This window comes from Rhinopithecus roxellana, chromosome 15, assembly GCF_007565055.1.
Source record: "Rhinopithecus roxellana isolate Shanxi Qingling chromosome 15, ASM756505v1, whole genome shotgun sequence".
Classification (NCBI taxonomy): domain Eukaryota; kingdom Metazoa; phylum Chordata; class Mammalia; order Primates; family Cercopithecidae; genus Rhinopithecus; species Rhinopithecus roxellana.
Genome location: NC_044563.1, coordinates 91277124 through 91290856, shown reverse-complemented (window position 1 = coordinate 91290856; position 13733 = coordinate 91277124). Strand labels below are relative to the sequence as shown.

At 47.6% G+C, this 13733-nt stretch overlaps 1 protein-coding gene across 3 annotated transcripts in view; it reads left to right on the top strand.

The window, feature by feature from the left end:
• Nucleotides 1-13733, top strand: part of GALNT18 (polypeptide N-acetylgalactosaminyltransferase 18) — a 360974-nt gene that overhangs the window by 183111 nt on the left and 164130 nt on the right. For all 3 annotated transcript variants that reach the window (XM_010364608.2, XM_010364609.2, XM_010364610.2), the window contains exon 3: nt 8385-8551. In XM_010364608.2, coding sequence (XP_010362910.2) covers nt 8385-8551 — 167 coding nt within the window. The remainder of the gene's footprint in view (nt 1-8384; nt 8552-13733) is intronic.

Genomic DNA, 13733 nt, shown 5'->3' with positions numbered 1-13733 from the left:
TCTGGTTCTTGTTAATGTTAATTTCATCATGGGCCAAGACTTTGATGTTATTCTTAAAAGAAATATAATCTTGAGCTATACTAATAGAAGTATAATGTTTTAAAAGAGGGAGGTGATAGCTTTGTTCTACTCTGCTGCTCAGATCACAACTGCAGAATTGGATTTTAAGAGATACTGAGAAAGTGAAGTATTTACAGGAGGACAACCCAGAAGAGAAATTGGGTAGTATGACAAACAGGTGAGATTTCTGTTTAGATTATAGAGTAGTAGTTAAAACCTGGTTCCCTGCTTTCCGAGGCCAGGTCTCTCATTTATAAGCTGAGTAACAAGCTGCTTAGCCTCTCTGTGCCTTGGTTTTCCTATCTGTAAGTTAGGGATGGTACTGCAAAGTTTGTGTAATGTATGTAAAGCTCATGGGCCACTTCCTGACACATAGGAACTGCTATTTAACTTTTAGTCACTTTTATTATCTGGGTCTCTGATTTGTAAAAGAGAAGACTTGAGTGAACATGATCATGACTTTTATAACCTGAAGGACTGCTATGTGGACATAGAGCACATGGGACAGGACACTGCCCTGGCAGTAGATGAGAGCGGGACCAGACAGGCACTGCAGGACAGGTTACACAGAAGTCCCTGGGGAATGATTTCTCTCCAGCCCCAGAGTTCTGGGCGTCAGAGGCCAAGCCCTGAGCCAGGCTTTGCTAGAGAGCAAAGTTGCCCCATTCTTCCTTAGAACCCACCTTCCCCTGTCCCGGTGGATCTATTAGGACCTGCCTTTCCCTGCCCCAGCAGATCTGCTCTGTCCCACCTTCCTCAGCTGTAGGTGCTACAGGCCTGGCCTGCTCACTGACAAACCCACCACATAGAGAGTCCCTAATGTGGCTTTTCCATCAGAGCCAGCTGGCTTTTGTTCCCTGGGTGGCTGTTCATGCAGCCCGGGGATCCCACATTCCGCAGATCCCTAAGATGTCTTAGGGACAAGTGATATCCCTGCTTCCTGTTGGTTGCTTACATTGTAAATGATTCTCTTCCATTTTTTCCTATTTTCCATCTACATTTTACATAGCAGAGCCTTTCTCTAAATTGGTAAATTCACCTGAAAGGATGATGGTTGAACTTCTGCCTCTGGATGAAAGTTGGATGTTTTGATGATCACATGTACTTAGCAGTTTACTCATCAGCAATTCCTGCACCAAATTCTGCTCTTAGATGCAGGCCTGCCCGATTTCTCTTGCATTGCAGAACTCCTGGTTTGCAGATGTCCATTGTCTCTTCCATATTTGGGCCAGATGTAGTGTCTTGCCAAGTCTCTGAAGTCCCTGGATATACTTAGTGTCCCCACCCTGCCTCCATTATCCTGTTCTTCACCCCTTTGACTTGTGGGATGATCTAGTCTTCTTGCTGCAGTCAGACAGGGATAAATGTACGACTCAGTGATTCCATTCCCATCAGGTCATGGTGGAATTCCCATCCACAGAGCCCTTATGGACCTGAATTCTTTCTACTGTTCATATATTCGTGTGTTCATTCAGTCCATCACCAGGTGCATTCTAAATTTCTACTCTATGCTGAACTTCATATCCAGTATTAGGGATACCTGATGAGCAAAGCAGACATGGCCCTAACTTTGTGCAGCTTATAGTCTAGTGGAGACACTGACGTTTGTTAAATGATCACATATAAAAACACATTGCAATAGCATGTACACGGCATGAAGGAAAAGCAGAATCTGTGAGAGTCTCACAGGGAACTGGAGTCCACCCGGGAAGGGAATTGGTCTTTCTCTACTGGGTTATGTATGTGTTCTCAGGGAGCAAGGAACCAAACCTATGCAGGTAACCACAGGTGGTAGGGATTTTTTGAAGGCCAATGAAGGCCCACAATCACACAATCAGAAGCCACACAGGCAGGCTCTGGAGGAGGCAGCGTGGTTCAAGACATCCTGGACAACTCCAGCCTGCATCCTCTTTGCCCCACTTTTGCTGTGTTTCTAACAGTGACTTCATGTCCACGTCTACGGTTCACTCACTGACACGTCCTTCTTCCTATCCATCATTTCTGCTCCGCTGGGCCTCACTTATCACCTTCTTAGGATCTCCTACATTCAGCCCCTCCATGAGAAAGGCTGGACAGGACCACTGGTCATTCTTTAACATTACGAGATCCAGCTACGCAGAGTTTCTGTGCTAGGCTGCCTCATAGGCCCACAGCTAGCTCTTTGATGGCTACTTGGGGATCAGGAAATCAGTCACTGGTCCTGTTAATTGTGAGTCAAATGGAGATGCTACACAGCAGAAGACACAGCAGCCTCGGTGTAAGGAGTCACCGGGATTGTACATATTGGAGGCAGGAGTGTCACAGGAAGACAGTGTTGGGCTTCAGAGGCTCAGTAGTGTTGATCGTATTTGTCCACATTGTCCTGCTAGATAGAATACAGCCTCTCCATTCTTCATGCACATTTGGCAGCCTGGAAACAACTCCTTCATTTCACCCCTCCCTCAAGGTCTGTGTTGCTAGTGACACAACACCACTGTCTCACAGTCGGCACTTCTGGGTGGGTATGGAAAGGAAGATATGGAAATCATCATTCAGCAGGGTTATGAAGACAAGCTTTGGAATCAAAGGAGCCCAGGTTTAAACCCTGGAAGATAACTTACCATCTCAACTCTATTTCCCTCAGCTGTTAAATGGGGGATAATAATGCTGTTTACCATATAGGATTGTGGAAAGGAATACAATGGGGAAAATAGTCAAAATATCTGAACAAGTCTCGGCATGGTTTCTGGCATATGGTAAACAGTAAATGGAAGTTTTTAGTATTATTTCCAAGTATTCTGCATGGGGCAGCAAACACCCAGCAGTCTCTTAGCTTCAGAGGCTATGGGGATACAGATACCAGCCAGAAGGAGGGACAGTCTTGATTGTTCTCTTGGCCAATGGGAACCATCACACTGCCCTCATCCTCTGGTTTTATTATGTCTTGCAGTCTGGGAACTGACAGGCCTGGGAATCTAATCTGGAAAGATCTGGAAGAAGCTAGATGTATCTGCGTAAGGCCAGAGGAGAATTAAGCTAGTCCCATGGGTGCAGGTAGGAGACAGAGGCTGGAGTGAGGCCATGGTGGCCATGAGGGCCAAGAAGACAGTGCCGATCCTGGGGCCAGACCCTCTCCCTGGGTGTACGTCCCAGGGGGTTAGTGAGCCTGAACCCTTGTGTGCTGACTACAGCTGAGAGGGGAGGGACTCTCCAGGAAAAGCCTGGGGAGAAAGCAGGACCAGGACGATCCCCTCAGAGGAGTGGTTGCCTGGAGTGCCACCGTCTCACTTGCTTTGTCAGGTGGGCCCAGCCTCCACTCCCAGAACCCTGGCATAGCTGGATGCTGTTCCCAGTGCGTCTTGGCAGACAGACCCCAGTTCTCAGTCTACTTTGGTCTTCATTCTAGAAGGGGCCTGCTCACTCTTCCCATCCCCCACCCCCAGGTCAAGCAGCCTCTATGAACAATTCACTCTGATAGACTAGGACCTTGCAGACTTGCTGAGGTCAAACAGGGGAGGGTCTGCCAATCCAAGGTGGAGGTGTCCGGCTGTAGCGCATGAGGTCTGGCCATTGCCCTGGGTCTTATCAGGTGGCCGAGAGTTGGGCTTTACCTCACTTATTCCTCCACTGCTTCCCCGCCTCTCATGATCGTACAGCACTGAAGCCCTTGGTGTAAATTTGCCTCATACATATCTCCAAACAGTCCTGGGGGATCTCTGCAGAGAAGCCCCCTAAGTTGTTGCTCCCCATCCCTGCATCTCCTTCTGTGTGCAGAACTCAATAGAACAGAGTCTGTCATGACCATCAATTCTAGCTTATTAGACAGTCATATCCCTTCCCTCTCAGAAATGCTTTGTTTTTTATCTCTAGTGGAAAATGGCTCAGCTTTGAACAAGAATAAAAGTAAAAAGGGAGGTTTTTATGGCTTAATTTTATAGGAGAATGTTCCTGTTCTCAAAATGAGCATGGGCTCAGTCTCGTGCAGTTGTGAGTTCTCGAGGAGCTTAAACACAGAAGGGCTGGTCCCAGAGTGTGACTCCTAGAGCTCCGTGTCCTCAGCCCTTCCCTGCAGAGGTGAGCAGAGAGGCAAGTGCAGAGGCAGACATCAGGGCAGAGGGGAGGGAGGCTCTGGGAGGGTCCCAACTATGGCAGAACTGGAGCAGAGTGTGTGGGTGGCCCAATCCTGGAAAATCCAGGTGCTCTGGGAGGGCATCTTAGCAGTGCAGATTTGGGAGCAAAGTCCACCGGGTCAGTGCTGGTTGCCAGGCCAAGAAAGTGGTTGGACTCTGGAGCAAAAGCTCTGGGCGTGGGTCCGGAGCAGTCCTCTCCCACACAGCTGTTGGAGGCATGTTCTTTTCAAGGTGACTCAGACTACAGCACAAAGCCTTCTCCTGAGTTCAGTGTCTGCAGTGATGAGGATGGCATGACCAGGAAGGATGTAGATGTCTTTCTTGACGTGTTCTTCTTCTTCTCTCTTTTTGCCCCTACCCTTCAGCAATGTACGTTCTGCTTCAGTGTTGAGGTGAAAAGGTGTTTTGGGGAATCTGAAAGGGAATTTATTCAACAGATACCAATGGAAGACCTGCTGTTTGCATCATGGTGTGGGGCAGTGGGCAGGAGGGTGTGAGCAAGGCCAGTCTGTGCCCTCAGAGCTGGTGGTATAGGCATGGGGTACCGCCTGACCTGGTGTGCTTAGGACTTTCAGTGCTGAAACTGGGAAGGTCCTGGGCAAACTGGGACGAGTTGGTCACCCTATGTAGTCATGATGGTAGCAAGGGGATGTTTCTTGTGGCGTCTGCGGGTTGGGAGGGAGGGGAAGCTGGAAAACATGTGAGATATAAGAGCCTCAATCTTGTGGAGAGAAGCCATCTGAGTGATCCTTTCCTCCCACTTCCTTATTCTGTGACCAAGACATAGAGCAGAGAGGGAAGGTGGCTCATTCATGGTCACACAGCAAGGTGGGGCAGAGCTGGGAACAGCATCTGGGTGACTTCATCCCCTTCAAACGCTTTCCCTAAAACAATCCCCCCACATCATCTTCCTTATCCTGCCTGCCCCTCACCTCTCTGCTCTGCTCACCCAGGGCCACCTTAGGTCAGGTGTTGAGAAACTGAAGGCTGAGGGAAGGTGTCTCCTGATGCCAAGAGAGAGGCCACAGCAGCAGCATGGCTATCACCAGGAGGCCCCAGCAGTCCAGGAGAGAAGAGAAAAGAAGGATTTAAGGAGGTCAGGGCATTTGGCCTGGAGGGATTATAGTGTAAAGAAACTGAGTACTTCTGGAGACTTCCAATGTGAGGAATTGGGGCCATTCCTGTAGGAGGAGGGAGCATGGGAGAACAGGAGCCTGCTGGCGGGGGGAGGACCTGACTCTCCTTCCAAGGAGGAGGTTTGTAAGAAAAAGGAGCAGTCCGACATCAGCGGCAGGCACTCAAAATGTAGGCCGTAGATAAAATAAGCAAGCTTGTTAGATTTGTTTCATTCCATAAACATTCATGGAGTGCCTACTAAGTGCCAGACTGTAGTCCAAGGTTAGGAGACAGCACAGTCCAAAAGCAAAGTTCCTGCTGTCAGGGGGCTTCATTCTAGTAGAGCGGGGCAGACAATAAACAGGTTTGAATGTGGCGCACTAGAGAGTGTGTTCAGCTATGTTCAAATGAGTTTTCCTAAGAAAACTTTATGTTCAAAAGTCTTTCATGCGAAAATTGTGATCAGCAGGGCTTAGCTTATTAAACAAATACAGCATTTCATTCTGCATGGAGAAAGACCATCAGGAGACCAGCTTCCAGAGACTGGCAGCTCAAACCATCATGGCTGCTGCCGGGAGGAATTAAAATTGGTTTCCCCAGATGGGGGAGACTGGGCACTATGTTCAGAATTAAGAAGGGAAGAGAGTAGGGGGAAACAGTTAACCCCCATCTCTGAACACCCTGGAGATTTGGATAGTGAGGCTCTGGGAACGCAGAGCAGACCCCCTGGGGAAGTGCAGAGAGATACAGAAGCAAAGTCTTCATTGCTGGTGGAGTTTAGTAGGGAGGACAGTGAACTTGTACCAATCCACTGGCCTTCTTGGGAGCTGTCTATTATACTTTATATAAAAGAAGAATTCATGTGCTATTTGTTTGGCCACATATGATATTACTTTTTAAATGCAATTAACAAATGGTGTGTGTGTTAATACTCATCTCTGTCAGTTTCCGTGCCTAGGGAAAGCCCAGCTGCTGGTCTTGATCACCATAAATAAATACTAGCTAGAGGACTTATTTGACTGTCAACCACAAATCTTTTAATTGCTGTTATGAAAATTGTATTCACAGTTTTCTTTTCTAAAATATTGAAAAAGATCTGATGAGCTTCAGAAGGCATGCTAGTCTTTCTCCTTCATTCAAGTTCCTCCCCTCACCTCCCTCTCTATTCCCTTCATTCTTTCATCATTGTCAAATCAGCTGGTTCCCTCCTCTTCAGCCACAGCACTGTTCCGTTGGACCCACAGAACCCTTGCACGACTCACTTTTGCATGCCATGTAAGTTTCTGATCCAACCTCTCTTCCTCAGAGAGGCCTTCCTGACCACTCCTTCTACAACAGCTGCCAGGGCACCATCCCGTTCTCTTGCCTAGAGTTTCTTTTCATCTTAGCACTTACATGAAATTGTATTTTTTCTTCCATATTTATCTGTTTCTCTGTCAAAGCATAAGCTCCATAAGGACAGGGACTGTGGGACTGTGTCCACTTCCTGCTGTACCCTCAGTGCCTGTAAGACTACCTGCCTAGAGGAAGATACTCAATATATATCTATTCCATTAAATGCATGAACAAATGAATTCTACACCAATCTATTAACCTGGTTTTATTAAAATCACAAGTACAAAGTAGATTTGGGAAAAGACTCAACTCTTTCTTTCCCTCATTCCTCTCTGGCGAGAAAGAAGGAGAGCTGGAAATAGAATGGGAAAAGTTTCTGTACATTTCTGGTAACCATAGAGATGCTGATCTTAGTTTATTAATCTCATGCTCTTAAGCAGGCTGGGGCCCCATGGTGATTTGTCCAAATTGCTCAGTGCTGGTTATCCTGCAGCCTTCCTAATTAAAGAAGAGCAGGCCCATTCCTATTCTGCAACACTTTAATTACTGACAAGCAGAAGCCCCGTGCAATTATGCTCATTATTGCGTGTTCTGACCTGGCTGCACCTCCCACTCTGGAGCAATGGAACATGGTCACCAGCCCTAAACCCCTGGAGCCTTCAGTGGGAACCCTCCTCTCCAAACCCAGGGCCTGGGACAGGGCTGTGATTGCTGCCCCATTCTTTCATTCATCTACACGGAAAATGGGAGCTTAGTGCCTTCTGGAACAGCATTTAGTGTCAGGCAGGGAAGGGCACCAGCAGTGGTCTCCTGCCCACAGAGACTATGCTTGCAGAGGAGAGAACTACCCTCAGGAGCCATGGCACTTTCCATTGCCTGGCCTCTCATGGGGTCTGATTTCAGAACTGTGTTCCTCTTCATATGGGGAATACCTCAAGTCCTCAAGAGACCACCAAATGACTTCAGGGTTTCAGCAGAGCTAGGGGAAAATGGGCCAGTTAGGGGCATTCTCTTTCATGGCCATTTCTCCTTCAAGGAGAGATCCTGGTGCAGGTGTCAGAGGACCAGAGTTGGGATTCTGTCATGGTAGCTGACTGAGAATGCAGCCATATGTGGGAACTCAACCTCTTTGAGCCTCAGTCTCCCCGTCTGTGAAATGAGACTGGACCTGGTCCTTCTACCTTTTCCTCATGTTGAGACTGTTTCTAGCTCCAACCCTGTTCTGGAAACTGGATTTCTGTGATGAGTGAGAAGCAGGAGAAGTCGCAGGCCTTCTGGAGTGAAGGGAAGTAGATTTTGGCAGTAGAAGCCTCTGGGAGGAGGCATCTTTGTCTCCTGAGGCTGGGTGCCTGAGGTCTGGCCTCACCTAGGTGTTGGCTGCCATTTTGGAAATACTATGAATTTACTTTGGTTGCCTTTCCCATTCTACTGGATTTAATAACATTAAGTCATTCTTCTAGTAAACAATCGGGGACTACCTGCCAGCTGCCATGTGCTGTCCTAAGTGCTCATGGCATTACTGTTCAGCTGGCATAGTCACTGACAAATTCAACTCAGGTGTGGGGTGAACTTGTTTCAATGCTTGTGGGCCTTACTGCTGGACATTTAGGACTCACCTTAAGTGCATCAAAGAAGGGGCCCTTGGAAGAATCTGGACTCCTGAGCCCTCCAGCAAAGTTGGAGCCAGGACATGGGGTGGGTCGGCTCCTGGGGTGACTCTAGCTGAGTCACTCGCAAATCTAAGTGCTTGGCTATTCTTTGCAGGTGCCGTAACCTCTCGTTTCCTGACAGCCTGCCGGAGGTGAGCATCGTGTTCATCTTCGTCAATGAAGCACTTTCGGTGCTGCTGCGCTCCATCCACTCAGCCATCGAACGCACGCCCCCGCATCTGCTCAAGGAGATCATCCTGGTGGATGACAACAGCAGTAACGGTGAGTGTCGGAGCTTCCCAGGGCCCGAGCCCTGCTTCCTGGCTGACATCGAAGCCGATGGTTCAGCATCGGGGTTCACATTTGCTCAAGGCTGTCTGTGGCTGCTCTTTCTCTGGAGTATAGATGAAAAATTCATGGTGGCCAGTGCTTCGGAAGGTTCACTGCATCCGAGCACGGCCTCTGCATCCCAGAGGTGTCTGGTCCTTAGGCTTTTTCTCACTGGCTGCCTACTCTCCCCTCCCATATTCCAGTGCAATATGATAAGACAGAAGGCCCTGACCTCCTACCCTACCATGTACACAGTGAACATGTCCAGTGACTCTTTTCCATGATGCATCATTTCACCTAGTAGGGTTGCTCAGCCTCTGCCTGGAAGATTGTTCACTGGTGTTATGTTAGCAGTGGTGGTGGTGATGATGGTGCTGGTGGTGATGGAGGTTGTGGTGGTGGTGATGATGGGGATGGGAGTGGACATGTAACTCAGTGACAGCAGCAGACCTGTCAAATGTCTAGCCTCTTTGCTGGATCCCCTGTTCCCTGTTTCATCTGTCCCTAGCCAGGCCCTAGGTGGCCTGCAAACACCTCATTGAGGCCATCACATCACTAACTCTCTTTCTCCAGCACTACCAGCCACCTCTCCTCCCTGGTGCACATTTCTTGGTCTCTAGTTCTTTGCATCCCCATGTGCCATCATATACCATTCCAGACTTAAAGACCACATTTGGAGACAGCTGAAAAACCAGTGTTCTTGACAGGGCCATTTATATGAATGTACTTCTGATAACGCATGATTTCTCAAAATAGACTTCTGGGTCGCTGTGTCACAGAAACACTGAGCTTGTGTTATCTTTTGAGTTTTCTCTGGTGTCAGGTAGTAAATTTCCTAGTGAATCAGTTGCTGTAATGAGAAGTTCAGATGGGCAATTTGTGATTTGTTATCAATTAAAGCTGAAACACATTGGATAATTGAAATGTATTTAATCTGAGAAAGCGAATCTTCATTTTCATTTTATCATCATATGGTAAGAAGTGTGGGAGCAGTGCTGTGAGGGGATTTTAGAAATTTCTGAAGGGCACTGCTGGAGAATCATTTGATTCTCATTGTTCCGTGGACGTGAAGAAAGGAAAAGGCATCAAGGATGCAAATATAGCAACATAGTCTTAAAGGTAATTGTCTATCACGAGGGAGACAGGAAGGGCTCAGCTCCTGTCTCTGATGGCTGCCTACCATCATCTAGCCTGGGACCCAAAAAACTAATGCCTAAGAAAACTCCCATCCCCTAGTGACTAACGCCAGACAGCCTGACTAGCCTGCCCCACACACTGTATCCCTGGACTTCACCTCAGCCTGCTGATCCTCCTCACGTCTTACATTGTAAGGAGGCACAGCATGGAAGAACCAGCATTTGAGGATGAAAACATCCCCCAAGCAAGAGGCACAACTTCTCACATAACAAGAGAGAAGAGAATGGAGCACTAGGAGGAAGAAATCTCAGAGCCTTTCGTTTCTTCCCTATGGTGAGAACCTTATCATGTCCTTAAGGATACCATTTGGACTATAAGCCATATGGAAAAAACTGATATTGAGTTTGAGAAATTTAGATAAGAAAAGTGAATCAGATATAGAGGATTTCCTATTTGAATTTAAAGAGTTTGAACTTTATTTTGTAAATGGCAATAACTATCTAAAGCTTTTGGTCAGAGGAATGACGCGGTCAGAGCTGGGCAATGGAGAAATTTGGGCATGCTTTATGATATTGGCTGGGGCATCTTGAAGAAGGGAAATGGATGAGAAGGCTATTGCAGCGGTAGAGAGAAGTCAAGAAGCCTGGAGTCAGGGACAAGTTATGGGCCTGAGAGGTATTATGAAGGAAAAATCTGTTGGACCATTTGACTGAGAAGCCATGGGCAGGCAGGCCAACGGTCAATGACAGCTCAGAGTTTCAAGCCAGGGTGATTTAGAGGATGGCGGTGCATTGCCCCAGAAGAGGCAGGCAGCAGGAACAATGCCCTGGTGCAGTAGTCCGTCATCAGGGATGCAGACGAGCAGCACCTAAGAACTTTCAAAACCAAAGCTCTAGAGCATTGTGGTGATGGTTCAGTAAACTATCTTGATTGTGGTATTGGTTACACAAAGCTGCACTTGTCATCACAACTGCATCGAGCTATATATGCACACCCAAACCAGTGCCTGCCTGTATAAGGAGAAAGCTGAACAAGCTCTGTGGATTGTAGCCATGTCAGTGGCCTGGTTTTCATATTGTGCTGTGGTTGTGTACAACGTTACCATTGGGGAATACTGGGTGAGGGGCACATGAAAACTTCTTGTGCACTTTTGTGAATCTATAATTACTTCAAAATATTAAGTTAAAACAAACAAAAAGCTCTCCTAGGAGATTCTAATTCAGTGAGTTCGAAGAGGGTTCTAGACATCGCTGTTTTAAAAAGCATTCTTTTTTTTTAATTTTGATTTTTTTTTGAGATGGGGTCTTGCTCTGTTGCCCACTCTGGAATGCAGTGGCACAATCACAGCTCACTGCAGCCTTGATCTCCTAGACTCAAGCAATCCTCCCACCTTTGCCTCCCGAGTAGCTAGGACTACAGTTGCGTCCACCATGCCCGGCTAATGTTTTATAATTTTTGTAGAGATGAAGTCTCACTATGTTGGGCAGGCAGGTCTCAAACTCCTGGACTCAAGAAATCCTTCTGCCTTGCCCTCCCAAATTGTTGGGATTACAGGCGTGAGGCACTGAGACTGGCCTTAGAGAGCATTCCTAATGATTCACAGGTCTGTTAGAGAAGCTTTAGTTTCAGGAATAACATGTGGCTTCACTTTTGAACATATTCAGTGTCCAGTGCATAGTGTTAAGAGTCAGAGCTCTGGATTAAAGCCTGAAGTCATAGATTCTGCAACCCTCTCCACATGGATGATAACTGACCATGGAAAAGTCCCTCAGCCTCTCAGAGTCTGTTTCTCTCTCTCTGGAAAATGCAGATGATAAATCCTCCTTTGCTTGCCTCGCCTGCCTGCAGTGGTCACATTATGTGTGACTGTGAATTGATCCCTGTCACTATTACCCTCCCTAAGTTCTAACCCATTTCCAGGAGGCAGGCACATAAGCCAGCAAACTGCATGGCAGGAGCCCCAGAGGGGAAATGTGGGAACACGGATTTGGAGTCTCATGCGTGGAGTACTTAAAGCCATTGACTGGAAGGAGAGGAGGTCAAAAGGGAAGTGGAAAGAACAGAAAGTTAGAAGCTTGAGAGAATACTGAGGGTAAGATATGTAGGCGTTGGGAGGAAGAGCGTTAGCAGGTGAGAGAGGAGGAATGGTCGGGAGAATCTGGAAGACAGCACAGTCTCTGTGGACAGAGGGAATTTCAGGAATAAGAGAACCGTCTATTCACATGACCCCACAGACAGGTGGAAGGATGAGGAACCTGAGCAGAAGCCACTGAGTGTGGAAGGGACAGACCCGGGAAACCTCAGCGAGAAGCTTTAGTGGAATGTTGGAGATGGGGGCTGTTGAAGCCAGATGAAGATAAAGAGCAGGCAGTGAGGGAAGATTTTTCCTCGAGGATTCTTGACTGTAGAGGAGAATCACAAGCTCAGGCAGGAACTGGAGCAATGTTTTCCAAAAATAAAAATTAAAAATTACCATCTTCTACAGCAAGAAATAAAGTTACATCATGACCCAGGATGACACACCCACTCACACCCATACACACACGATGGGAACATGACTTTTAAGAAACAATGCTTACCCTTACAATGTGCCAAGCACTTTGCTATTTTCTATTATATTATGTTCTGTTCTGTTCAATTCAATTCTATTGTATTTTATTGTGTTCTAGTTCTCCTTTCTTAAAGGTAGGTTGTTCTCGAGACCCTGAGTGCATATTAGAATCACTTGGAGGGCTTTTAAGGCATTCAGGGCCCAGGTTTTACCTCTAGTGATTTAATGGATCTGGGGAGGTGGGCACCTGAGGCCAGGGTTTGGAGCAGGGCCTCTGAGGAGGAAGATGGGATCCAGGGCACAGAAGCAAGGATTGCCTCTGAAAATAAAGGAGTCGTCTTTCTCCTGCTCTGTGAGGGAACAGGGAGGCAGCAGGAGGTAACATGGCTGTGGTGATGGGTGCCCAGAGTCAAGCATAGCAGCAGGCTCAGTGCCTGATGGCCGACAGGGCCAGAGTGGAGGCCAGACATGATGGGAAGGGGCCTGGCCCTGGCTAGAGTTCCCGTGTGGAATGGGACAGGGAGGTAACCAGGAATGGGGCTCCTTGACCCCAGGCTGAGCTGAACTCACAAAAGGGGAAGAAGAGACACTAGAGTGAGCTCCTGGAGGAAGTGGCCGCTCTCTGGCCTTAGGACATGGCTAAAGGCCCCTCGGACCTCAGCCTGACTTGGAGGAAAGCAGCTGTGGCCAGACCCTGTGCAGGCTCCATGTGGGGGGCTGCTTCTCTTGGGCATCTCACTCCGCGCAAGACTTTCATGTTTTTCAAATCAGGCCAACTCAGCTCAGTTCAACTAACATTTCTGTAGTACCAGCCTGGGCCAAGGGAAGGAAGGGGGTGATGGATCAGACCTAGTCTCTGCCATGAGGAGTTCGGCAGATAAGTCTAAAGTGGGGATGAAATGTTCTAAGACTTGGTTTCCAGGCTCGGTTCTGCTGCTTTCTGGCCATGGGTCTCTGGGCCTAGGTTTTCTTATGTGCCACGATGGGGACATCAGGCCCTGACTTGCCTGTCTGCCTCACAGAGGCACTGGGGATAAGGTGAGGGAATTGGAGTGAAAGTTCCGTGTAAGCTTCTGGGTGCCAAGGGTGACTTAAAATGACAGTGATAATAATAACAACAGTAACAATAATCATGATAACAGCTGACAAGCAGCCACTGTTGAAAGACAGCTGTTTTGATGGGAAGAGGGCAGAATTTGGCATTCAGCCAGCTTTTCCGTTCCAGCTCTTTCTGACTTTGTGCTAGCTGTGTGTTCTTAACCTCTGTGAACCCTATTTTCCTTATCTGTAAAATTGAGATGTATAATTCCTACCTCAGGGGTTGCTGGGAGGCTTGAATGAGATAACACGATGGAAGGGATGTTGGTGTTTAAAACTAAATTATGCAGCTGTGCAGAGCCATCCGAATGTCTTCCTTACTAAACCTTCCTTCCCAGGTTTCTATTA